The 27,028-nt window shown below is 47.1% G+C and overlaps 1 protein-coding gene across 12 annotated transcripts in view; it reads right to left on the reverse strand.

The window, feature by feature from the left end:
• The window catches only part of ALPK1 (alpha kinase 1), a 33,410-nt gene that overhangs the window by 6,095 nt on the left and 287 nt on the right, over window positions 1-27,028 (reverse strand). The window contains exons 1-11 of one of the 12 annotated variants that reach the window (XM_085578342.1): window positions 26,156-26,661; window positions 25,136-25,233; window positions 24,507-24,671; window positions 20,550-23,330; window positions 14,533-14,753; window positions 11,212-11,366; window positions 3,765-3,963; window positions 2,871-2,930; window positions 2,139-2,225; window positions 1,392-1,468; window positions 331-426 (exon numbers count right to left, since the gene is read on the reverse strand). In XM_085578342.1, the coding sequence (XP_085434468.1) occupies window positions 331-426; window positions 1,392-1,468; window positions 2,139-2,225; window positions 2,871-2,930; window positions 3,765-3,963; window positions 11,212-11,366; window positions 14,533-14,656 (798 nt within the window). In that variant the 5' untranslated portion in view covers window positions 14,657-14,753; window positions 20,550-23,330; window positions 24,507-24,671; window positions 25,136-25,233; window positions 26,156-26,661. The other 11 variants (XM_085578341.1, XM_085578345.1, XM_085578344.1 and 8 more) reach the window with 11 other exon arrangements.

Consider the following 27,028-nt stretch of genomic DNA (forward strand, 5'->3'; position numbering starts at 1 on the left):
CTTTATTTCCAAATACATGGGGCCTGGTAGGCAGGGACAACCATATCTTAAACAACAGCCTGGTCTGTTTCTGCAGGACCCTTTTTACTAAGGTTTACCATGGATATGTCACTTTTCACTTTATAAATATCCTAAATATATACACTGTATAAAATAGTCTCAATATGTTCTTTTTCCTGAAGCCAGGCATTCTCCCATCTAGGTGCTACTGAGCTTTTCCACTGGGAGCAATGGAAGTTTCTTCAGCCCTCTCAGCACAGGAGAGGAAATGTGTGGGTGAATTTGAGCCCACCTGAAGAACCCACACACAAACCCCAAACCAAGTCTCACCAGGTCAACGTCAGCACTGGTTTTGAAGCGTGTATAATCCTGCTCATTCATGGAAACAAAGATGTCTGCCATAATACCCAAGGATGTGGCAATTCCCTGGAAGAGAAATTTAAAATATTCATAGTGGGTTTTTTCCCCTGTACTTTGAATTTTACTGCTCTGTTGTGTTGAACATGCCAGAAAAACAAGCAAACAAATACACAAACAAGATCCAAAGAGCAACATGGCTAAGAAATCCAGAGATGTCATCTTGGTATGGTTTTATTAATTTCACTTGCAGGAAGTGCTGTAATCTGGAAGACCTGATGCCACCTAAGGGCCTGCCTGGCCAAATAATTAAAAACCCATGTAAGCTTTCACAAAAAATTCACTGCAGAATCCCCTGCTGCCACTGAAATGGAGAACACAGAAACGTTCTGAGCTTGAGGTCAAGCTGTAAGACATGGCAGACAAGAGGTGACAAGGTCTGGGTTTGTGGGATATCTTATGCTGGGGTCCAATTACAAACCTTCTCCAAGCATCACCCCAGGACTCGCCAGGCTTAGGCTCACATTCCTGTTTAGCTATGGACACAAGCTGCAACTGCTGCTTCATCTCCAGCAGGAGGATTAGTGCTGCCCAGCCTCACCAAGGTGTCAAGGACAAGCAGAGTGGCTGTGTGAGGTGTTCAGGTCCTGCAGGGCCAGGGGAATCCATCCCAATCCACCACATACGTGCTTGGGAGGAAAAAAATTAGCTCTAATGCTAAGAAATAGCTAAAAATCTATGGCTGCTTTCTGGAATTAATCTGTCCTTGTTGGAGGCACCAGAGGCATCCTCAGGGATGGTTTCATTTCAGATGGTTCTGCTTAATGAGGAGTATTGCTTTCATCCCCCTGCAGGAAAAGAAGCATGGACAAGGAGGTGCATGCACGCGGAAACAACGCGGAATACAGACTTTGTGCTGCCTGTTAACCCTGGCTGAGGTGTGGCACCAAAGCACTGCTGCTGGAGGAAGCAAGAGCCAAGCTGGAGTGGTTATTGGGTTGGCAGGGAGATGCAGAGAGGAAAGGAAATGCCACCTTTTTATCTGGCTGAGGAAGTTGGAAGTATCCCACGAGTGAAGCCCAGATCAACTCTGCTGCCTCATACCACATCCCTGAAATCAGAAAACAGGCACTGAGCAGGGGACTGACAAGGATGCTTTTCCATAGCTTATTTTACACTTTGGGTTCTCAGAACAGGAGAAAACAGTGCCACGGCATGTTTTGCTTCAGTGATTAACCATTTATGAGTTTCCTTCAGCTTTTGGCTGTCCATTTTGTCCTCATAAAAGACTTCAGCTCCATAGTCATGGAAGACTTGGTGTCTCAAACCAAAAGCACAAAATGAAGTCTGTTGCTAAGTCAGGTGCTAAACCCTGAACACAAAAGCCCATCCTGCTGAAAATCAGGGATTTTCCTGTCTTGAGAGAGGACACTGCTGGGGTGTCCTTGTGATAAACTACTGCTTGCCTTTGGGAATAGTGAATTTGTGACAAACATGGAGTGGCACAGGGAAAAAGGGAACATTTCAGATTGTTCCCTGGCTTCAGGTGAGATTAGCAATAAAATGGTAACTGCTGCCATATGCTTGCTTGGCACATGGCTCCAGGCCCTTGCTGCAAAGAGATGGGTGTGCAGCCTCTCATCCTCTGTGCCTCTTTTATGGGTACAGGGTGTTCTCCACAAACCAAAATTCTGACGTGTGCCCAGTGTAACGTTTTAAAGGGGAAAAAACAAACAAACAGTGGGAAACCTTGAGTGGAAGCTTTTAGAAGAGAGCCTTACCAAGCTTCTGCAGGATCTGTCCCCTGATTTGGAGGCAGACTGCCTGAACGAGAATCCGATCGCTCTCCTCGGCGTATCGCCAGGTTCCTGCAGGAGGGGTGGGAAAACTTGGCATAGAATGAAAAATATTCCTGGCATTCTCAGCCTCCAAGGTTTACCTGAATCCCAGGAAGCTGCCAGGATTCTCCTCCTTGCAATGGAGGCCCTTTCCATATGAGAATCTCAGCTTCCCAGGGAAAACAGAGCAACAGAACCCCGAAAACTGCCTCAGTTTTCACAGTCGTACAGTAACCTGAACATACCCACTAAAGAAACCCTGAAGAAAGGAAAATAAAACATAAAGTATTTATTTAGTCTGTGAGATCAGTGGGGATTTAGTCTGTAACATTAGGCTGAATATTACTCCAACAACCTGGATTTTTGAGGGGATAGAGTTGCCTGAGTTTCCTGCATCACTCAGTTGCTTGAAATTGCTCCACAGGTTAAGCTTCTCCATTCAGAATATCTTCCCACCCAAGTGAAGGTACATACAAAGATGAATGAGAGAAATTTCAAAAATTAAGTAATGTTCCCACACTTTAGGAGGGACTGGTGAAGGAAAGAGAAGTGTGGTGTAAGGAATCATTACTGGGGTTGGTTTGGCTTATTTGAGGCTGGTGTAACTGTTAAAATTAGGATCAGAAATCACCCCAAAATTGCAAGTGTGAAACTGGAAAACAAATTTACACATACCTGTTGCTCCATTGTCATTAATCAGGCTGCTTAGGATATATTCAGCTTTTAAAAGTTTACCTGATTGAAAATTAAAGGAAAAAAAAAAAAAAGAAGAAGATGAACATAAAAACGTATTGCGGCATGAGGTGAATAAAAATACTCATCAGGTATCACCTGCACATAGAACTGCTGTTCTGTCCATAGCCAGAAATGCAGGTGCCCCACCTTCTGTAACATTCAGTAATGTGAAATTCTGAATTTATAAATTCCTGGAAGATTGCTGGGATCCCCAGCTCTTATTTCCCCCCAGAAGAGAGCAGTCTAGCCTGCTTCCTTCAGCAGCAGTGCTGCTGGATTCTGTCCCAAGGAAACGTGGGCCTTGGAAACCCATTTAGGTCTCTCCATGGAAAGCACAGCTAGGGGAAGATGTGTTAAAAATCCTTCAGGTGCTGTCCATGTCACAGGAATGATGGAATTTTACTTTTTTTTTATCCTGGAGGAGTTGTAACCTGCATTGTTGGCATAGTCAAGTGGCCCCACTGAAAAATAAAAAGCAGCTGGGACAGTGCAGAGAAAATGCCGGGATTCTAATTTCCTTTTCTCGAGGCCCTTGCTCAGGAGTACAGCAATTCAGATATCCCCGTTTGAAACCAGCAGGGAAGATTTGTTAAGGGACAAAAGCTCCAATTAGTATTTCCCACACCCTTTCACCACTTTCTCTCCCGCTTTTGGCTCCGAAACCCTTCACACCGGCCCCTTTGTGCTACTGAGAGGAGCCGGGCCGGGCTCAAGGGGGCCGGGAGCGGGAAGCGCGCTCGGAGAGGTGGCACTGCCGGCGTGTCACTCGCGGCCAGGGGACAGAGTGTCCCCTCCCGAGTCGAGCGGCTGCTGTGGGGCCCGGGAGAGCCGTACCTGCGTTGACGGCGAGGCGAGCCTGGCGGATGAGCAGCTGCGGGCTGATGGGAGCGCCGGGATGCAGGCGGTGCAGCCCCTTGGCCACCCGCAGGAGCCGGCTGGAGGCGTCCAGCCAGTACAGGAAGCGGTCCAGCAGGAATACCACGGCCGTGGCCGTGCCGCAGTCCCTGACCACGATGGAAGCCTTCAGATAAGCCTGGGAAAAAAAAACAAACCGAAAAAAACAAACAAAACTCAACACAGGTAGCCTCAGGAGCGCCGGGAGATGTTCAGCTTCACCAGCTCCCTTCTTCACCAGCTCCCTTCTTCACCCTCCTGTTGTGTTTAGGATAGGGAGGTGCCAGCTGTTTGTTTTGTTTGAGTTGTAGATATAATTCTGGAATTTTTTAAAAAAAATTATCTGATGTTTGGAACTGCACAATTTGGTGGTCTGCTAATGAATTTAAGTCATGCCCAGCAGCAATTAGGTGAAAAGTGGCGAGGTGAGACTGGGAAGGCTGGAAGTGGTCGCTGTAGTCATTGTCCCATTTGGAGCTCAGGCCACCCACTCCTCTGTACACCACAAACAGGCCGGGAATCCAATGTTTTTCCCCTGCAGGCCATCCTTGATGACTACTAAGTGTCTATGAACTCTCCTGGATGCCCACAGCAGTGGGGCCATGGCACCCACATGGGGAATTGTCAGAATTCCTGAGATCCTTGCTGTTCGCAGGACAGGAGGCCAGTAAAGACAGCCATGGGAGACACAGCCTCATCACAGGTGCAGAAGTCCCACGTGGACCTGGGGACATTTGCCAAAAGCTCATCACTTCCCATGCTGGGCATGGCCTGGTATGGGCATGGCACTTCAGAAAGGCAGAATTGTACAAATTTTCTTTTTTTCTTTCTTCTTCTTCTTTTTTTTTTTTTTTTTTCCCTTTCCTCAGCCCGAGCTGGATTTTCTAAGAGGATGGCACTTGAAAAGGATTCCTGAAGCTCAGGGCAGGCACAACTCCGCCTGTGCCGGCCAACAATGGAGGAATCCCCCTCTCCAAGCACCTGTAAACTGACACTGCAAACCAGCCATTCCAAATGCTCATCAACAGGCCATATATTTAAGCACAGAGCATCGCCTAATCTATTTTTTTTCCTCCCCTTCTTCCTTTAATAGATCGGAGCACAAAAGCCTGAGAGAGGGTGACCTACCAAACAAAAGGGCCTTTGAGATCCTAGGAAAAGTAGACTTGGAGGAGGATGGAAGGAATCCAAGTGGCCCTATTATTTCCACTTGCACTAATTAGACATTTTTCTGTCAGCTATTGAGCACTGCTGAGAGGCCAAACTCACTGAATTCATTTCTAAAGTGTTTACAGAAGTTTGCATCTGTTTGTGTCTCTTCAGGAGGAAAATAAGCACTTCAATAGCATTGTGGAAAATCTAAACGAAGCATCCTATTCTGAAGGGCTTGGCAGTCTTGCAGCTGCATAATTTAACTCCCCGCTCAATGCCGAAACCTCTTGTGTCCCTCTCCAAACCCAAATGGACACAAAATGTAGAAAAGTCAAGCCAGGGGGAGAAACGGGGATATAGTGGTTTTTGGTTTGGTTTTTTTGTTTTGTTTTGGGTTTTGTTGGGTTTTTTTTGTTGTTTTTTTTTTTTTTTTTGGGAGGCATGCTGTGTGGCACACAGGTTCCGTGTCAGCCTTCGCGGCGACGTCCCCTCCCCGTCCCGAGCGGGACACCGAGAAATGACTGCCCGCTCCTTTCATTCCCTGCCAGCTCGTGTGGCTGCAGAATTCCTCAGCACCTCCGGCGAGCGCCGCGCTGCACGGCACCGGAGCCCTCCCGGAACATCGCTCCCAAACCAACCGGGGCAGCGGCTCCCGGAGGCGGGGAAAGCCCAGGATGCTTCAGCCTGCTCCATCCCGACCAGAAACCGGCAGATTTACTCACTTTAGGCACATCCAGAGAGAGAGAGAGGGAGGGGGAGAGAGGGGACGAGCGAGGTACGCGCGCACTTTGTTTTCACATCTGTGCCCGCGACGTGAAATGGATCTGCCTAATTGAGTTGATGACACAAAGGGAACCTCGCCGCGGCTGGGAAGTGGAATCAGGTGGCGGGGGAATTAAATTTGCTCCAGATTTCTATACACGGACCATTGGGGGGAATGCAAAGCAGCCTTTAGTCGAGGGGGTTTCGCCTTAATGGCGCTGAGTGGGAGGGTGTGCGGTTCGCATGGCTCCCTGCATTAGAGGGCTCAGCTCCTCCCGAAGTTTGGGTCCCAGCTTTGGGTTCAAAGCCACGACGCCTCCTCTGCGTTGACAATGGGGGCCGCTCCCAAGAGAGGGGAGAAGCTCAGAACCGGGGCCATCTGGCACTAGGACGGGCAGGAAAGCGTCAAAGGGAAATTATTGGTGCATAGTAAATGAGGATGAGGAGGAGGGGAAGGAAATAGGGGAAAATCTTTATGTGGCAGCTGATGTAAGAGGAATTACAAGCCCAAATAAATGAAATATTGATTTAATCCACTCTCTCGGCCTTCTTTATAAAGGCGAGATCCCAGAGGCAAGCCCTCCTCCATAGCCTGCGAGCTCATGAGGATCCCCTTTGGAAAAACGCCTCTACAAACAGCGTGATTAAAAGCAGGGGAAAGAAAGATTTCATTTTTAGCGTCCCCACAGTTGTGTGGGTGCTCTGGACTCCTGTGTTTGCTGATATCCACTCGCCTCAGACTGGTTCAGTCCTAGTTTCATTTGTGACTGCAGTCGAGCTTTAAAACCTTTTTTAAAAGCCACAAAACGAAGAGAGACCGGCAAAGAATTTCTAATTCCGTGCACAAGGCAGGAGTGTTGGAGGCACACAGGTACTTCCAGGTGCTTCAGTCCTCTCCCAGGAGCTGCTCCTAGTTAGCACTCCACTGAACCCTAACAAATTGCCCGGTTTTCCTTCCCCCTGTCAGATTAAACACAGAGCCACGGCGCCGATGGATGGGGCTGGAGCCTTTCCCTCTCTTACCCCACCCGCCGCCAGCAAAGCCCGTCCATCCCAGAGACCAAAGCTGCTGTCACCGAGTGGGACTTCTCTATCAACCCCTGCCTTTCAGCTGGCAATCAGAGCCCACTCCACAAACAGCAGGGAATTCAGCCTCCCACCACCCCGGGGATGGGCAGAAGGAAGCGTGTCCGGAGGTACAGGCTGACACACGGGACAGCCACGCAGCAAATTGCTGCAGACGGAGGAACAGGCAGCTCCCGGCCTCTTCCCTCTTGGCTCAGAGCAGATGAGAGTTCTCCCTGATAATTATCCCAAATTATTCATCCTGAAGGCATCGGAGAGTTGGGAATTCAAAGGCAGCAGCGTTAGGTCCATTAGGGGCAGTTCGAAACGCCACAGGCTGGGGCAGCTTTTACAACCAACTTTATCTTGCTTCACCAAATTTGAGACTGGGAATAACTCCTCATTCCCTCAAGAAAAAAGAACAGCAGCATTTTGTGATGAGGATAGAAAGAAAACTCGTAAAATGTCCAGGGAGCTGCTTGAAGGGGGGTTCCTGGGGGCCTCGTACCCAACAGGGCAGCAGGGATTTGGGGAGCCATGGTCACATGCAGGGTTCCTGCTCTTGATTAGTACCAAAGATACAGAGGTGCCACAATCATGTTGTGGCCCTGGTTTGTTCTGGACTACTTATAAACTATTGTGGCACATTAAAAGTTGATATTTTAATATTTCAATATAGCAAAACCAGTGACAGAACCCCCCTGAGGGACAACTACAAGACCATCATCGACATCTAAAAATATGAGAGACTCTTCCCTGAATCCCTGTCCTCAAATCATCGATCCACTTGAGGAAACACATTTAAAGTTGTAAATACTCTAAGAAGCTGCCTGTAGCAGGAGTAAATCCTACCCACGGGCAAAGTGAAGTGACAGCCCTACAAAAATCCAGAATCCAGCTACCCGTTTTAATTTTTTTTTTTTTAACCTCATCTCTGACACTTCTCACTTACAAAGCCCCCGGGAGGCTGGGGAGCCGCGATTCCCAATTCCTGGTTTGAATTCATCCCTCACATCACTCTCCGTTTCTCTGGGATCACCCAAGAAGAGCTCTGAGGACGCAGGTAGCAAAAGGTCAGCCTCAACAACCGAGATCCCAGGGCTACGATTTAGGGCTTTAATTCTCCTGTTACCACACCCACAGTTAAGAGGAGGCGAAAACACATCCTCAGCCCCAGCTTTAGTTCTTTCTTCAAAGGCTCCCAGCTCCTAAGTGCCACACACACACACACCTACAGTTAGGGCACAGTCCCTTGGAATGGCTTCCTTAATGGCAATCCATCAGCACCTAATTAGCCATGGGCTGCAGGGCCTTATTTTCCACTCTTTTCAATATTCCCATTAAATCCCATGAGGTCCCGTGCCAGCAGGGCCAGGATCCGTGCTCCCCCATCCACAGCGGGGAGCATGAAGCCAGCCTGCACAGCTCCCTGCAGAAGGACCAGAGCAGCCCCACTCTTGAAGGCTTTTCCATTTGTATTCCCATTGTACCCATCCCAGCAGATCCTGGTCCATGACTGAATGCAGGAATTACTGACAGGTGTGATAAAAATGAAGAAAAAGAAAAAAATGAAGGAAAAAACCCCATAAAATATTAATGTAGCATGAACCATCCCACAAGAGAACTACGTGGGGGCATAGAATCATCCTTCCACTAAAGCCACAGCAGATTTTTTGGGATCAAAGCTTCCGTGGACATGGGCATGTTGCCCTCTATTGGCTGCTCACCGAGCATTAGGTTAATTCCATCTCTTGGGAAAGCAAAGACCTGCAGGAAGGGCACCCCTGGCAGCCTCCCTCTGGGAGCTGCAGCCCCATTCCGAACCCCACAGCGCACGTGGTATTTAGAGAGGAAAAATAATCCCTCCTTCTTTATCTCTGCCAGCAAGGACGCGGTGACAATTCTGACTTTGCTTTGCCTCGTTAAAAAAAAAAATAAAATAAAAGAAATCCCAGTGTTGCCCAGTTTTAGCTTTGGATACAGATGCTGGCTATCACCCTTTGGGCCTCAGTGCAGATTCCCACCACGGGAGCTACAGGAAGGGCTTGGTTTGCTGGCTGAAACCTTTTAGGAAAACGTGGAAAACCTCAGCACGTTGAGCTTGTTGAACTGCAGCAGCCTTCGGGTGATGAGTCCCGACAGGAAAAATGAAAAAAAACCCAACTAAAATTCAAAGCAAACCCTGCACCTTCTATGGGATGCAGAGGGACGCTGAGCATCCCCCAGCAAAGAGGAAGGAGAGCATTTGAAGAAGATGGCTCTGCCTTTCCTTGATGAGCCGGCAAGGCGGATCCCACTTTTTTTAAGAGCTGGAGAAGGCCGAGGCAAAGCCTTGAAGGCGCAGCTTAATCCTCTTACTCCCTGCGCCGGTCTCATGGAGCTTTTGAGCCCCCTCCCAGAGCGAGACATCCCCAGCGCCGAGCGGCAGCTCCGCAGCACCGCCGGTGTGTTATGGTAATGAAGCGCCTTTCATTCCCGGCTCTCAAAGCGCTTCTGAAATGTAATGAATCACGGTTTATGAACTTATTCTAAGCATGGCAAATTAAAATAAACAGAGAGAGGGGGAAAATTTTTTTAAAGGGTTTTTTTTTTTTTTTCTTTTCTTTTTCCGAACAATAAATCGATAAAGGCTAATTTTTTTTTTTCTTTCCTTTGGGGAATTAAATTATCCTTCTGTCTCTCATGCCAAAAAAAAAAAAAAAAAAAAAAAAAGTTGCTCAGACTTTTATCTTTCCTCATCACACTGTAATCACTTCTCTTCAGCCTCATTTCCCCCCCAGCTTTTTATTCAAAGAACTGAGGCAGCCTTTGCTCTGCCTTGAAATTTTATTTAAAATAAAAAAGACGGGGGGGAGAAGGAATGGATGAAGGGGGGGAAAAAAATCTCTTTTCCTGACTAATACTAATAATACAGGTCAAAATGTCAGTCTATCTACAATTAAATGGAAAACAAAAAAGGTTTTCCCTTTTTCCCATGGTACAATGGCGCTGGAATATAAATTACCGATGAAGATGAAATAATACTTCAAAGCACATGGGGAAAGGCAGCACAACGTTTACAAAGTATTTTCCACCGCAGGATGAAACACTGGAGACAACGGCAACCAATGGACTTCAGGGAGTGTGGGTGAATAGCCCAAAACTAGCACGGAGGAGGATTTGAGGTCCCTATAGTCTCTGACCCCACCATAGGCTTTGTTTAACAAGGGCAGCTGCAGTTATCAACAGATGTTTCAGCAATAAATAATTGGTATCATCCCAGAAAAGATCCATCTACCTGGGGAGAGGGCATAATGCTGCAAACACTGCCCCGCTATTAGAGCCACATTAATCTCCCATCTAGCCAGGTCTCTCGGGGAGTTTGCTGCAGGTGCTTATCCCGGGAGGGAGCAACAAACGCTCCCGAGTTACACAGAGCTGAGCTGGGATTCTAAAGGAGGTCAACCTCCACCATAAATTTCTGTCTGAGGCCACACACACCAAAGGGAGAGAGAAAACAAATACCCGAGAGCAGGCACTGCCCGCCCTCCCCGGGGAAATCCAGGAGCCCTGCGAGGACCTGGGGATGCTGGGGCTGCCACTTCCCAGCCCTGCAGTTGGCTTTGCTGAGCTTCTCATTGCTGTTCAGAGGAATCAAAGCTGTTCCCAAAGAAAACCTGCTGGCCTCACTGAGGCAGGACTCTCTGGGGCAGGTGAGATCTCCTGGCCACCTTGGAGTTAACAACAGGCAGGAATGGGAAGGTGTTGACCTCAGACATGTACCAGAGGAACAAAAATAAAACCCCACAAAATTCACAAACCTTATCTTTATTCCTGTCCTGGAAAAAGGATAGCCCTTAGCCCAGATATTACATTTACCATACAAAAAAGATATCCTCTATTTGCCACATGTCTGTCATGTCTCCAGGAAAATCAGAAAAGCAAAAAGCAATCCACATTTCTTGCCACTTTCTGATCTTTAAGCTCTAACTCCATCACCTTAAGGGATTGCATCTCCAAGGACCTTTGGGATTTTGCAACTCCTTACACAGCCCTCCTTTACTCACAGGTGAAATCACATTGAATCCTTGCCTTTCCTGCCTAGGTTTTGGCCAGCTTTGTCCCTCAAAGGGATCCTGCCATGTAATTTTATTGGAAGAAGAGCAGGTGAGGAATAGTGCAAGCCCTGCTAAAAAGAGTGATCCTCATGACCTACTTGCAGAGCAGAATTAAACAAAGCACAGCATTCTTATCAAATTTGTGGGTTTTTAAAAAAAAAAACATCATGTGAACATTTGGCATTTGAGTGTTATGATGATGCCAGCTCTTCAGGGAAGAGGGAAGCATCACCTTAGCAGAAGCAGAAGCAGAAGTGCCCTGTGAAACCCCCTGAGTACATTTTACACCCCAGCTGCGTTGAACTTCATACCAGCAAGTCAGGGAGCCTGGCGCTGATCATATCTTGCAGGTTTGTTTTGTCTTCTGGGCCCAGGTCTTGTTTGTACTGCCACCTCTCCGGCACAAAGGGCCACTTCATTTCCTTTGCCTCCTCCAGAAGGCTCCTCAGCTCCTCAGGAAGCAGAGCTGCAAGGGTCAAAGAGCAGGTGAAGGTATTGCAGCACATTCAGCCGCAGCACTCACCACGGCAATCCCTCAAAAAGGCTTCTCCCAGCTGCTCCCAAGGGCTCTCAGCCTGGTGGGGAGGGCAGGGGAGCTGGCCTGCCATCGTTCCCCTTGGCTGAACTGCCCTCCAGGTAAATGAGAGCCTCCAGCCATTAAAAAGGCTTTTAGCAGGAAGTCTTGCTGGCTGGTGGCTGCCTGGGCGTGAAGAGCTGATCCAAAAGAGGCAGGAGGGAACATGTTCCCCTGTGTCCCCCTGGTCTGTCCCCCTTGCTCAGGTGATAGTGGCAGAGCCACCCTGCAAAGCCACTTCCAAACCCGGAGATAAACCTGAACTGTAGATGGCAATCAGAAATCTAAAGGGTTATAATGAATATTAAGCACAAGATCTTGAGCAGCTTGTCCCTCCCTGCTCCCTCTCCATACTGGTCCTAAGCCACTCCATCAGCTTTGGGTGGGTCTCCAACCTGATCCAACTAAGGATGCAACTGCTAGGAGCACAGAGCCAGAGATTTGGGCTTGGATCTGTCCCTTCCTTTCAGCCACAGCCCACGTTTCGTCTTCCTTGCAGCAGGGGTGATGTGGATGTGCTGTGCCGTGCTAACCACTTGGCTGGGCAGCCTCTCTGGCCAATAAAAGTGGATTAACAAAGATTATTGACCAGATGGGGTTAATGGTGATCATCAGCTGCAGATCTGGCCCCTTCTGGCTATTAATCCCCCAAAAAAAACCCCGCTCAGAGACCATTGCTGCTGTAATGAGGCAATGCAATAAATGCATTGCTACATATTTTTTAATCAATTCCCGTATTCAGGGACTGTAGAAAATGAACTTCATAAAAAGGACATTACAGGCTCATACTGCAGCACATTCACAGTATGGCTTTCCTGGGAAGAAACAGGAAGTTGGAGATTTAGGGCCCACCTCCAAAAAGTCAGTTTTAAAATGTTCCTGCTTTTTCCAGCCCACCTTTTCTCACTTGTTGCCATCCCAAGGAAAAGCAGGCTTTGGAAATCTTCCCGTTACACATCCTGGCTTAAAGTAAAGCCTAATTTCCTGATCCTGCTGAAGTGGTGCCTGAAGGGGCTCAGCCCTGAACGCTGTGACAAGGTGGCCAAGTGCCAGGGCTGGTGGGGAGAGGAGGTCCTGCTCCCACCCTCGCACTTGTCACTGGAAAATCAGTGCAGGAGCAGAGATATCCACCTCAGCACAGGGATATTCACCTCACCACAAGGAACAAGTCATTGGGCAGAAGGACTTATCTCCCATGTAGAAGAGGGACAACTGAACTTCCTAAGTCTTTTCCTAAGGAAGATCCAGCTCCAAGGACAAGAGTTTGCCCTCGTAACAGAGAGAACATAAACTCATCAATTAACCAAGGCTGAACGGTCGCAGAATTGGATTGGAATGATTTCTGACCTAAAACAGAAATAAAGAAGAGATCCAGACCCACCCAACACCCTTTCTGCCCCCTAAAGTGAGATCAAGATGTGCTCCTCCTCTCCCCTCTCCCCACCATTTTCACGGGTTCGGCTGTCAGTCCTTCCCGTGCGGGTCTGAGAAAGCCGGGGGGGAACAAAGGCAGCCCCGGGAGGAGAGAGGGGAGAGGAATCCCTGCTCCAGGAGGGTCCCCCCGAAGCTGAGAGCCACAGAGCTGCAGGGCCCTGCCCTGCCTTCCCCGGGCAGAGAGCCCCAGCAGTTATTAATGTCGCTGTCACCACCCCGCTGCTGGGTATTTTCCTTCCAGCTGATGGGAACACGGCCCTCGGAAAAGCCCGAGCAGCACTTCAGCCTCTGATGGCCCATTTCCTGAAGCAGTTTACCTGAAGGACCGTGTCCAATCGAGTGATTATAAGGGCACTGATTCACCTTATCTGGAACTAAACTGATTATTTCTCATACTTTGTGGTATTTAATAGGAGAAAAGGAGGGAGGAGGATGAGGGGGGAAAAAAGCGCTACCTGATTAGGAGTTCAAGAGCCTATTCTGCGGAGCCACAATAAAACTTAAGAGAATTTGAGACGAGGAAACAAAGTACCCTTTGTTGGAAACAAAAGAAGAGGAGAGAAAAATCTTCCCCTATCCATAACAGAAACCTACACGCCACCCTCCAGCGCAAACAGACTTAGGTGCTTCAGAAAAAGGCAGCTGACCTCCCAGCAAGAACAAGGATGCTCGGAAAAACATATTCTCAACGGCTCCGCACCCCGGGACAAACAAAGGGTTTTAAGGATCACATTAACGTTAGGGCCGAGCCACTCAAGCACGGCGAAAACTAAACATTATTAACACCAAAGTGGGGAACGGGCAGTGCCGCAGATGTGTCACGCAAAGGGAAACCTTAATTCCGCTGGAGTGGAGAAATAAGAAATCCTCCTTTCGCAGCGATACCAAAATTGCTGCTGGTTTCCAGCAGGTAACGCCAGCATTAAAACAAATGAAGAATCCCTTTATTGTTTATTTTAGCCCTCGCTAAACGCTGCTTCCTTTCCTGGTTATTTATTCCAGAATTTGGCCAGCATGGATTTTCCATTCAAGAGGAATATTGCAAAGGGTTTTTGTTTTTTTTTGTTTTTTTTTTTTTTTTTTTGTTGGGTTTTTTTTTTTTTTTTTTTTTGTTGTTTTTTTTTGGGTTTTTTTTTTGGGTTTTTTCCCCTTGGATACCACTTATAGAGGTCACACACATTTTACAAGATAAAGATTCGGGCAATGAGCTCTTTAATATATGAGGAGAAACTGACAAACAGAGAGGGCCCTCCCCCAGTTCCTATGAAAGGAGAGGAAATATGTGCCCTTATTCAGAAGTTGCATCCTTTTCTTTTTTCCTTTCTCTCTCTCTCTCTTTTTTTTTTTTTTTTTTTTTTTTAATAACTGAAATTTATGTGCATCAGCAAACTTTTGGGCATTGTTCTTCCCAAACTAAACTGTTCCTTACAGCCTCATGTTTACTGAAGCCTAAAATTAGAACTGACAGCAATTCACTGCAACAAAGTGCGCTTCTTTCCCTGCCTGCATCCCATTCACGGCCTCGAAATCCAGGCATCTCTTGACACTCATCTGCCGGGAGAAGAAAAATAGGGCAGGGCTGAGCGGCGGCGGAGCGCTGCCGCCTCTCCCGGGGAGAGCTCACCTTGGCACCGCCGGTATTCCCGCTCCTCCGCCGCGCCCGTGCGGGGCTGCGCCGGCCGGAGCTCGGTGTCCAGGGCCCGCTGGCACTCCTGCAGCAGCAGGGCCACGGTGCTGTGCCTATTCATGTCCCTCTGAATCGCCTGGCCCCGGCTGCGCGGTGATCAATTACTCGGCAGAAGACACGGGCTTCTAATGAAAAGGATCCCTTCAAGGCGGAGGTACCTGGCAAACAAAGGAGGGGGAAAATGATTAACTAAAGTATCATCAATTATCCCAAAGGCTCAAGCAGGGGGAAATAATAGGGGGAAATAGATGAAAATAGGTGGCAGCCACGGAGGACTTTATTAGAGGAGTGTGTGAAATCACTGCAGGCTCCCGGGGACGGCGTGCGAGGGGAGCATCTCTGAGGTGCCAGGGAGACAGGACGGGCTCGTCAGTGGAGCCATGACATCCCGAGCTGGGAAGTGACTGGCGGGGCTGTGCCGAAGCCCTCTGCACCTCTGGGGCTCGGGTTTAGCCGGGATTGAACGGCAGAGAGGAGCACGCTGCGTGCATTTCCCAGACCCTCTCTTTCACCCTGCCATGCCACCCCGTGGGTGAATGTTCTCCTCCAGCCGCTTGGGACATCCCCAGTGGTGATGCAGGAAATCCCCACCATTCCCATGACAGGCATCTGTGGGTCTCAGATTCAGTCAAAGAAAGAAACGGAGAGTTTCTAGCCAGGCAAAAAGCCTGGGAAAGAATGTAAATAATTCTTTATCTCTCTTGTTTCTCACATTGTTTATAGTTAAGTTCTATCACTGTGCATCAAGCACTCTGCACCAATGGTGTAGGTTGTATTCACTTCAGAACCAATGGAGTTGGTCCTTGCAAAGCTCTGTATAAAAGAATAAACCGGAGTTTTACTCTCACAACCTTCTGAGTCAGAGTCTTCATTCTCATCCTGCCTCGACAGTGACAGGCATCTGGCTCAGTACCTGCCAGAATGCTCAGGCAGCTTTCAAAAATTAAGCACAAGATAAATATTTTGGGTTTGTTTTTTGTTTCTTCCCCACCCATTTAAGGATGGTTTTACGTAGAAAACTGCTCCTGCAGCTTGAAGCAGTACAGTCAGGAGCAGCCTCAGTGGAAACATATCTAAAACTGGGGAAACACTATGGCAGTGAAGGAGGGAGTGCAAAGGACAACACACAGAGGCACAGTTTGCTCTGCTGACTGGAAACCACTCACATTTTAGCAGCTACGTTTCCAGGCAGTTTTTTCCCTTTCTGCCATGGCTCTGGGATGGCTGGATCCTGGAGCTGGTGGCAGATAGGCTGTGCTCTCAATGGCACTGAGCAGGAGCAAGCTGCCAGACTGAAAAGCAGAGGGCAAAAGAGAGGCACTCATGCGAAAGCAGAGAGGATCAGAGAGCTGCCGTGGAGGGGCAGGTGGAGCAGGGCAAAAGATGGGATTCAGCAGCAAAGAAGAGCCTGGAGGCAGGAACTCCTCAGTGGGGCTCTGACTGACTCTGCAGATGCAAATGTCACAGAAAGAAGAAGTTTTAAAAAGTAGCTGTAAAAGGGCGACCAAAGGAAAGAGCATGAGCACGTAAGAGAAGCTGGGGAGAAAAATAAGAGATCAGCCAGAGGTAGAGCCATGGATAAAAGAAGAAGGCAAACCTAGAAAGTGTTGCCCATCTTTTCAGCTCCAAGTAAGAGCCACTCTCTGCAGGGTCTGAGGCAGCTGAGCATGGCTGGGTGCTGGGATCACATCCCTGTGGATGCACCAGGAACAGAACCCTTTTAGGGGCTCCCATCAGGAGCAAAAGGAGAGGGGGCCAGAGACAGCGTGGTCCAAAGTCCACCCAGGAGATGGGGCTGAATTGCCTGTCACTGACAAAGATGAATCTTTAAAAAGGGGACAACAGTGGGATTTGCTCGTGGTGCAAGTCCACATCCTAGTTCACAAAGGTCCCCTCTCCCTAAGGATCTGTCAGGGACACATCTCTGAACCCAAGAACAACAGCCAGGAAGCAGAGTCCTCTGCTCCACCCTGCCAGGTCTAGACAAGCTGATCCAGTTGCTGGGTATCCACCAGGGAAAAGCAAACCTAGAAAAACACCAACACACCTATGCCAGCGTGGCTTGCTCTGTTAACTGCACTGACATCTGCTAATTGATTTATCTGATTACCCAGCCCTGTGGGAAGGAGCGTGTAGCCGTCCCAGGAGTACCTCCCAGGTTGGGATGAAGCATCCCTGCCATCTGGCCCGGACTCCATTCCTTTGTGTAATTGATTTCTCAAAACCCTCATTTTCCAGGGAGCCCACTCCAGTGACTACCAAGCACACGTACACCTGCCTTGGGTCTGCTGTGTACAGTGGTCCTGGGAACCTGGAAACCACTTCAGCAGTGTAGAGAGGCACGCTGGAGAAGGCCTGTGCTCAGCTGCCACCCTGCAGCCTGTAAATAAATGCTCATAAGCACCATTTGCTGTGAAGATGCACTAAAGCAAGAAAACACCGGGTTATTTCTCTTTAGGAAAAATAACGTGGCTCTAGGAGCATCCAAAGGAGCTTCATGGATGTGCTCCACTTGTCTGTGTTACAGCCCAAAGCCCCAGATGAGACTTTTAAGCCCAGCCTTCCTCAGGTCTTTACTGCAGGCAGGAGGGCCCCGTGGCTTTGTGAGCCACACAAGCTGCCACTCTCACAAAGAGCTGCCAGGGCTTAGCAGGGAAGCTCAAATTAGTGTGGAAGTACAGCACTTGGCTTCCTTGGATTGGGAGGATTTAACTCACCAGGAAACTGCCAGGTCCCTAACAGTGATCCATGAATGTCAGCAAGCAAGGGATTTTTCTTCAAGTGCATTTTTCCAAGGAATTGAATAAACAGCAAGGACACGGAGTAATAAAATAATGATTTACAGCAGCAGCAAGAGCAAAGTGCTGGAACTACAGAGAAAAGTGCAATAAACTGTACATTAGTACTCAGAAGGTAGAGAGTCTTTTGAGACCCATCACAGGGGACAATGACTCGCACCATAAAATCAGCTTAAAATGCACCACGGAGCTCTAAACCACATCAGCATCCTTTACACAGATGCCACTCTGCAAGTTGTGTTTTGTGACAGCTGTGGCATTGAGTGACAGCTGGGAGGGGGAAATAACCAGGCATGCAGCTTTCCTGGGGAAACACAGGACCTGAGCCTAAAGCCCAAGAGCAGAACTGCAAAAACTTCTGGAGGCCTTTAGAAGCCTCTCAATGGTCACTAATCAGCTTTCTCAAAGTTCCCTTAAATCCTAACAAGTGGCACTTTAAGGAGATGGTTTTGAAGTGGTGAAAATTGCAGCCTGACGTGCTGCAAAACTGACTGGGCAAAAATGTTTCCTGAGCATGCACTTAAAAATGCTATTTGAAAGCACATAATAAAAACAATTTTGCATCAAATTGAGCATTTTAAGCACTCCTGGGTGACAGGAAAGATGCTTTACTCCTGTTTCAGGCAAAACCAGCTTTTAAATGCTTGATGTAATCGTTAAGACACTTTAAAACAGAAAGGATGACAAAAAAAAAAAAAAAAATCAGTGCCATTTCTGACTAGAGTCTGGATTAAAGTAACTCCTTGCATCAAATATGATGAAAAAAGATATTACAAAGGTCTCAGGGGATGAGAAAATAAATTTCTCTGGTCGCCCTCTAATTGGAGCTGGGGCTCAGAACAAGAGGGGTGGAGGGAAGAATTGGGTGGGATACAGCGAAATGATCTCTTTAATAAGAAATGGGCCATACTGTGACATTTCAGAGCCCTTGGGCTAGAAGACCAAAAGATCTGTCAACAGAAAGGAATTTTAAGTTCTGCCATGGGTGGAAGGAAGCCTGGGAGTCAATCTAGCGGGTTTAAGACTGCAATTAGCTCTGGAGGCTTTAAGAAAAAGAAGATGTAATTGCTGCACTCAAACTTCAAATGCAGCAAGGATAACAAGCGCTGGTTTCTCAGACAACATCATTTGGGAAATTTTCCACAGCATTATGGTCCTGAAACACAAATTAGAGATCGCCAGGCCTTTTCTCTCTGAAAATATATTATCCTAATTTTCATCTTATTCAGGGTACCCTCCAGCTCCAGGGAGACTAATGAAGAGGAAGCAAAGACCTGATGAGTTCCATGTGGAGACTACATTTATGGATTAATCCCAACAGGGAGCAAATAAACCTTATTCCCAGAGCTCTCAGTTGGGACTCCACACAATCAATCAAGGAATGGATAGTTATTTATGGCTGAGGCTGTTTTGACTTTCAAATAAACATTTTAATTATTTTAAGTGTTACGCTGGAACTTGGAATGTGAGCCCTGCTTTCATTGCACTGCCTTGCTCTCCTGCTTCCTAATCCCAAACCACTCTGGTCATTATGACACCATGCAAACCATACTGATCTTCATGCCTAAAACATTGGAAAGGTAAAATCCATGGATTTTTATCTAGGCAAACTAGAGAAGAGGAAGGAGGATAAATGAAAGAAACACTCTCAAGCTACACTGAGCCCTAAGAAAATGAGGTGCACAACTCTGAAACCCTTTTGCAATCAAGTTGGCACATCCTGATCCATCTTTGTACTCTTCTCTGCTGCTCTTCTCTGCCTGCTCCTACGAGCAATTTTAATAACCAAAGTGCTTTGGAGTGTTTCTTTCCCAACAGCTCATTTTCAAGTACCTGCACCACTTGCACTGCTAGCTTTTCCCTCCAGCCTAATTTGGTGTGCTGTGGCCTTTCCACTGTGAGATTAACAGAGCCACACTCGTTTTTAGGGAAGCTCTTTAGGCTGTTAGAGTGTCTTGCTAAATAAAGGCAAGGGGTGAAATCATGACACAGATCTGTCATAGCTGCTGGAGTTATAGTCTCACCTTCACTCTGCATTGTGGCATTTCATCTCCCTCTGCTTTCTGTAGGGAGACTGAAAAAACTGCAGGAGATTGTCCCTGGGAGAGCAATGGAGCATTTGGGCTGGTGTTTTTACCTGCAGCAGGTAAGGTAAAGGGGAGCATGCTCACCACACAGCACCCTCGGCTGCTCTCCCTGCCCTGGATTTGTGCACGAGCCTCCTGGAGCCCTTCCTGCCACTCCTGGCAAAGAAACCAGGCTCAGCTTCATTTTTGCATTTGGCTGCTTGAGGGATTAAAAACTAAAACAGGAAAAAGAAACGAAAAGCAAAGAAAACATGCTCTTGATAACTTAGCAAAGGTTTCAATAATTGAGTTAATATAATTTTCCACAGAAGGAAAATTCAGTTTCCCTGGATATTTCAGTGCACACATGCTTGTGTTTTCCTAGAGCATTTACCTTTCTTCATGGAAAGATGGTTTTACAAAAATAAATAGATTTGCTGGGGGCTTTATTCAGTTAGTTAGCTAGTTTACTTCTCTGGCTTAAAGATTAGAGGTTTTCTTTTGGTAAAGCTGGCTATCCCAACTGGCTGTATTAAAATAAGGAAGAATCTCAATCAAAAAGCCTCTCCTAAGGCAAGCTTTCTTGTTAATATGCACCAACATGAAAGGGTTTCTTTTCATCCTATACAACTACAGTGTGTGTAAATTGCAGGGGGCTCATTGGCATAAATCTTGGCTGTGACCTCTGAGGTAAACTGGATTTACATTACTTTCTGACAAGAATTAAATGAAGGCCTTGTGGATATATGAACAGCCTTCTAGACTGCAACAGATGGGCATGAATGTGCTCCCTAGGCAAACTATCAGTGACATCTGTGTCCTCCAAATTCTGGTGGTCTCAGCCAATTAGCAGGCAAAAGTGGACGAAAAAAAAAAAAAGAAGAAAAAAAAAGAAGCCTGCCCCTGCACAGCTTCCCCAGGCAGAGCCGAAGCAGAAGTGTTTCTGTTTGGAAATGGGATCAGGAACAGCCTCCAGCAGCAAGGAGGTGCTTTGCTGGCTGCTGCAATGCTGAGGTAACACTGCAGGAAAAGCTGAAGTAATTAGGTAGAAGAGATATTAATATTAACACAGGACAAATCCCAGCCTCACCTAAGCCTGAGTGGGGCCTGGATAATGGGCTGTGATCATGGATTTCTAGTGCTGCAGCCAAGGATGGAGTTCTGTGGATCCTAAAAAGCAGAGGAGGGGTGAAAGTGAAGCCCAGGGCCTGACACAGCTAAGGCAGGATAAGCCCCACTCTTGATCCATATTCAAACCCCCACGGGACCCATAAGGATTCCCAAATCCTCTCCAAGCAGCCCCCCTGAGGTGGATGGGGTCTGGGGAGCAACACTCTAGATAGCCACTGCACCTGCCTGCTCCAGAGCTCAGAGCTTTGTGGAAGAGCATCTCAGTTCCAAAAAAAAAAAAAAAAATTAATCCTGGGGAGAAAAATCTTTCCAGTTGTTTGTCAGAAGGAGGTTTGGGATTTCAGCCACAGAACAGAGCCAAAGGCACACAGCAACTGCTCACCACACGGAGAGGTGGCCAGAGGGTCACCAGGGAGCCAGAACTCCATCTCCAACCCACAGCACAGCCACGGTTTCAGGCCACTCGTAGCAGAGGAGTGACCCAGACCAACCCAAAACGTGAGGCTCATGCTCTGCCTCCCAGCTGTGAATGGAGCTGCCATGGTAGGAGCAGGCAGGACCTCTGGCTAAAAGCAGAGTGTGGAACAAAAGCACCTGTTGTTTCGCCCTGGTCATGACTTTTCAGAGAGGCCAATTGGGTGCTTTTCCCCCTCATCACTGCTGTCCCAAGTGCTACTAGGGGATGCAGAAAAAAAAAAAAGAAAAAAAAAAAAGAAAAAAAAGGGAATTATTGAGGGGCAGATCAATAAATTAAAAAGTTCTAAAAAAAAAAAAAAGAAAAAGAAAAAAAGGCATAATGAATTTGGTACAGCACATATTTTTAGATCAAAGATGCCTTTGAAGTGACAAACCCTTAATCCATAAACTACTGAAGCACTTCCTTTCTCTCCCAAACTACTTGTTGTCAAATAAAATGGAAGTTAAGGAAATTATCTTTATCTGAAAATGGCCAAAAGAAGCCATCACCTAATGACAGCCTTGTCAAAATGACAATTGGGGAAATTGTTAGGAAGGGGAGGCCTGACGACTGGAGGAATAAGCTGGCTGTTTGCTCTAATCTGGTCAGGCAGGCCCCACACAATTCCAGTCAGCTTGCTGTGTGAAACAGCTAAGTCTTTGTCAGCACAGGCAGGGGCTGGAAAGACTTCTCTTTCATGAATATGTATCACCACCCTCCACATCTACAGAAAAAAACCCATACCTTTCAAACAGCAAAAAAAGAATTAAAAAAAAAAAATTAAAAACACCAACAAATCCCAGAACAACAAAATCCTGAGATATGGAGCCTCGTGGATAGAAAAAGCGACTAAGCAATGAAAGTGCACGTTTTGGAAGTGCAGCCAGAAGGACCCTCTTCCCAAAGGCTTTCTTTGCACTTTTATGCCCCAGCAGGCTGGGATGAGGCACTTGAAGTGCACAAAGGCAGAAGGGCCCATCAGGGTATTTAATGTCCATCACTCTGTGGTTTAGATTTGGTGTTGGTGGCACCAAACCCCGGGCCACAGATCCACAGGGAGCTCATGGGAATTCCTTGTGCCAGGAGGGCCATCACCCCCAGCAGGTCTGAGCACTTCCAAGGGCAGGCACAGGGGCAGCTTTGGATCAGGGGCAGAAATTCCCTGTGAAGCCTCACATTTCATCCCACTGAAATGTTTTTTCTGAGAGATGTCCACGACGTCTGTAAAGGAAACCCTTCACAACACCTGAAACTAACTGCTGAAACTCCTGTAAACCCAAAAATGGTGTTTAAAGCAATGGATGGGTAGATGGGAAGAGAGCACAGGATCAAACCAAGCCTATGCCTGCTGCAAAAAACCCAAATGAAGATATTTTAAGCTGTGGTGGGTTTTGTCTCTGTTGGAGAACGACGACATAATCAAAGCACGACAATGTCTGAAATGTTACCCTCAAGTGCTTGTTGCCATCTTTTTGACTTTGCTTGTAAAGCTGCAAACTAGATCTTGATTTATTATTGTGGTAATATTATAAACTTCATTTTTTTTATCGAAATAACAACCAGAGTATGAAAGTTTGGCTCCCAGCAGAGATATCAAGACACAGTGCTCAGTTTTGAGGTTCCCAATATTATGCAATGTTTGCTGTAGACATTTCCATTTCATTAGCATATTCTACTTTACACGAAATCCAGCAATGAATGCTGTCCCTGATCTAAGGCTAATCCTCTTTAAAGAGCTACAGGCTATATTACATGTGGCCACAGCCACGGTTATGCCAGGGCTGGATCACTTTGAAGCCTATTGAACAGTGTTCCCTTGTGAGGCCATACACAGAGCCATAAAGGGATGCTCCCTGTGCTCTGAAATCCTGCTGTTTCCATCTCCAAGAGTTTCTGTCAGGGACAGAGCAGAGTCCCAGGCAATGGGCTGCAAACAGGGAAGAAACACCCGGCTGCCTTCACCACCCCTCAGTGCCAATTTATGTGCCAACAGTAATAAAAATCCTTTTTTCCTAAATCCCAACAGCAAGTGCCCCAAGGGAGGGCTTCCAGAACAATCAAAGGTGAAGGAGAACCAGACACCTGCTTCCCTGAGTAGGAAGGAAGCTGTTTGAGTAGTTTGGGACACAGCCATATGTATCTTGGAGGAAAAAGAGAGAAATGGTCGTGGATGTACCTGTAAGGCCGCATTGCTCACAGCTGGGTGCCCTGAACGCTGTAAACTGAGATAATGGAACTGTGTTCTTATTGCCATACAGTGTGGAATCTTCAACACCTTCACATCTATACAAATTTAAAGGGAGAAGAAATTACAAGACAACAAAAAGGGCACTATATTCTCTGGTCCTGCTACATATGAGGAAAATACAGCTTATATTATCTTTAATTGTTCCAAATTACTTTCTTTGTTCAGTGAAGGGAACTGGAAAGGCTGACTCTCCTCAGCCTGCAGTGTGCACATGGAATTTTCTCTGTCTGAATGGTGTCAAACCAGACAAGGAGAATGGATTCAGCCTCCACTATAAAATGTGGGGCCTGCTGAAGATAATGTTCAACCTCGTCGCTATCAAAATAGCAGCAAAAGTTATTTTTTCCTTTGCAGTGGAGGGAGAAAGAGTCCAGACAAAAAACAAACACAAGGTGGAGGGAGCAGCAGAGGGAATAGGAAAAATAATCAGGAGGGTAAGAGGGAAGAACAGCAGAGAGCAGGAAGGGCAGGAAAATGGAAGAGAAACTGAGAAGAAAAAGAAAGGGAGAAGCCAGAGAGGCTCTAAAGGAGGACAAAGGGCAGATCATGATGTAGAACAAAAATGAGAACTTGGAAAGTGATATAAACAAAGTCCATCTTGCCAGGAGTACTTCTCAGCAGCCAAGGTGAATATTCCTCATCAGTTTATTCTGCTCTGATGAGAAGAAAAGAGAAGTGGAAGAGTTCTTTTTCCTGAGTAAACAAGGAGCAAAGAAGGAACTAAACAGAGGGAACTGTGCCCTCTTTTCCTCCTTTGGAAAATCTCCTCTCTGCTTACGGAGTGGAGCTGCTCTTGGCACTGGGAGCTAAAACTTCAGGGAATACACATCCTCCCTGTGCTCCTCTCCTCCCTCTCACACTGACATCCAGTGGAATACAGCGGGATATCTCTGGAGTGCACCTGCCTTTGAGAAGGGCCTGTCTCTTTTCTGTTTGAACGTGAGGCACTGTGCAGTAACAACTCATTGCAGAACCTCACTACAGGTTGTCACCTACTCCATTAGGCTTTTCCCAGCTCCTGGAAGTTGTCACTGCCATTATTACCATTAACTTACAAGCACCACGACAGCTCTTGCACTACCAAAATGAAATGTATGACTTAAAAATAAAAATAAAGATAAAGCAAAGAAACCACCCCCCCCCGTCCCCCCCACATCCCACCCAAACCTACAACTAATTACCACAAACCACAAAAGTCCCCCAAAACGAACCTTGTCTTCCGTGCCTGATCACACATTGCCATCTACTGGCTCCCACTCCTGTGCTCGGAGTGCTTGGGTGGTTTGGAATGAGCAAAGGGCTGTGAGCAGCCTGGGGTTTGTGGCTCTAAATCACTCAGCTCTCACTCGGCTCCTCCTCAGTGACCCGGCAGGTACCTGAAGGACAGTTTTGGGTCACCCCTGTGCCATCATCCCATGCCAGGGCAGGTACAGCCCATGTGACAGGTGCCAAGACACGAGTGAGGGATTTAAGGCCAGGGAAAGCCAGCAAACAGGACTCATGTGCCTGGGGAGACACTCCTGGGGTATGGAGAGGGCTGGGGGGGACAAGTGCCCACCCACTGCATCCCCCTCAGGCTTTCTGAGCTCACCACATCACAGCCGTCCCCCGTGTGATGTGGCTGGTGTCCTCCTGTGCCCAGAGCTGGTAAAGCACCACTTCTGCACTTTTCTGCCCCAAAACTAACCTTCGGTGCACCCGAACCCACGGCGATGCTTGGCACAAGAGGTGCCAGCAGGTCACAGCATCTGCCTCAGCGTTTGCCTGGTGACACTGGGGACAAGCTGTGCCAGTGAGTGGGAACGCCGGCGACCAAAAAAACCACGGGAATTATACTCACACGCAACATTCACAGCTGTTGGCAGCCTTTACACCTGAAGTCACTGGCAAATCCCAGCACCGCATCGACAGTTTTGCTAGCCAGGTTCAAAATCTAACCTTAAGAGAGAGGGACAGAACTGTGGAAATGGCAGCACAGCAGAAATCAGGCCAGATTTCCTGATGATTCAGCAGGGTGAGGATACTTCGATCATGTCAACTTAAACAGCAGAGACAAGGAGAAAGTTTCAGACTTGTCTGGACTGATGCTGGTCTCAAATGCCCACAGAAAGGCTTTTATGCCCTAACAGAGACAGAACTACAAAAGGACATTTTTCCCAATTGTCCAAGAAATGTCACCAGAGCATTCCCAACTCATAACCACTCCCACAGACGATTAAGAGACTATACTTCTTATAACTCTTCTGGCCCACCATGAAACATCCCAGAAAGAGAAAGAAACACATTTCCCCTCACTGACTCCCATTTCCTAAACCAGTTAGGACTGACAGCAACATAAAAGTTGCTGGTATTTTCCCATTTCCCAGATTTCCCTATGTAGGCTCTGGAGTTACAGGAATCAGTTGTGAGAAGAACAACACTCCGTCACAGCCACATCTAAACCACCTCGGTCTTCCAGGCTGAAAAACACTAAATTACCCCAAAAACCACATTTATCCACAGTTTCGCTTTCAACCGAAGAAATTTCAACTAAAAGAAGAAGTTATTGTAATACTGGAATGACCTCTACTACAGCACAGAACAATTTTAGCAGGAATATTACCCAAAAACCCCACAGGCACAGAGTGCCTGCATTTTTTTTTTCTTATAAAGGGCAAACCTGGAGCTGCTTTACTGAAGCTGGCAGCGTTTCAACTGACTAGAAACTTACTGAAGAGAGAAGCTGTAAATCCAGTTTCTGCCCTCCCCTGTACAAAATCACACAGAGCTATACTTAAATCATAAAACAATAAAGGAACATGCGACTAATTTGATGTTACACAACCCTACGGGGAAAAAAAAAGGAAAGGTCCTTACATACCTCAATAGATACAAGTATCAAAATAATCCTATCAGAAAAGTTGTCTGATGACCTGGGACTTGGCTCTTTCCGGAAACAAAGGACTGACAGGAATTATAACTATCGACAGATGCAATAAACAGCAGGGTTGCGCAATTCTGGCCTTTCCAGAAGGCAGCAAAGTATTTCATTTTTCTTGTGTGAGCACACAGGCCCAGCCCTGCCTGCTGTAAAAAAAGCCTTCACGTGTGGCAGAAAGTTGGAATAATTTTTTCCTTCTCTGCTCTTCAGCACAACTTCTTGCAAAACACAGTTTAATCCCTTTTTTTTTTTCCCCTGATGTCAGGGAGAAGAGCCCATGGAACAGCCGTAGTAGGCTGCATACATATAAAAGTTATTCCACAAGAACTACAAGGGAACTTATCAACCCACAAGTCATGTACCTGTTTGCTGAAGAGATAAAAAGTGAAAAGCAGTTTGTATGAACAGAGGCAGAATTTGACAGCCCGTGCCAGAGCAAGCAAACCCTCAGTACTTACTCGCTGTGCAGGCACAGGGAAGGGAGGACACGGAACATTCGGGATCTGGATGGAAAAGGAACAGGTTTGCTTCGCCACTGGCCCTGTGCTGGGGAGTGACACAGGTGAATACGAAAAACCAAGCCGCTGGATAAAGAAGAATCCACGGCTGTCTCAGGATTTGTAAAGGGAGATAAAAAGAGAAGTAAGGAAAAGTTTTCAGATCCCTTTGGACCATCGGCCAGGGGAAGATTAGGCTATTTGCCGAAGGCGGCGCAATGAACCTAACTGCGGTTGCTTAAAGCAAGCAACCAAATATTTTAAAATAATCAATTTAATAATATAATCAGGTCAACTGCTGTATGCTCATATAGCG

The sequence above is a fragment of the Lonchura striata genome, chromosome 4 (assembly GCF_050655825.1).
Source record: "Lonchura striata isolate lonStrDom1 chromosome 4, ASM5065582v1, whole genome shotgun sequence".
Taxonomy (NCBI): domain Eukaryota; kingdom Metazoa; phylum Chordata; class Aves; order Passeriformes; family Estrildidae; genus Lonchura; species Lonchura striata.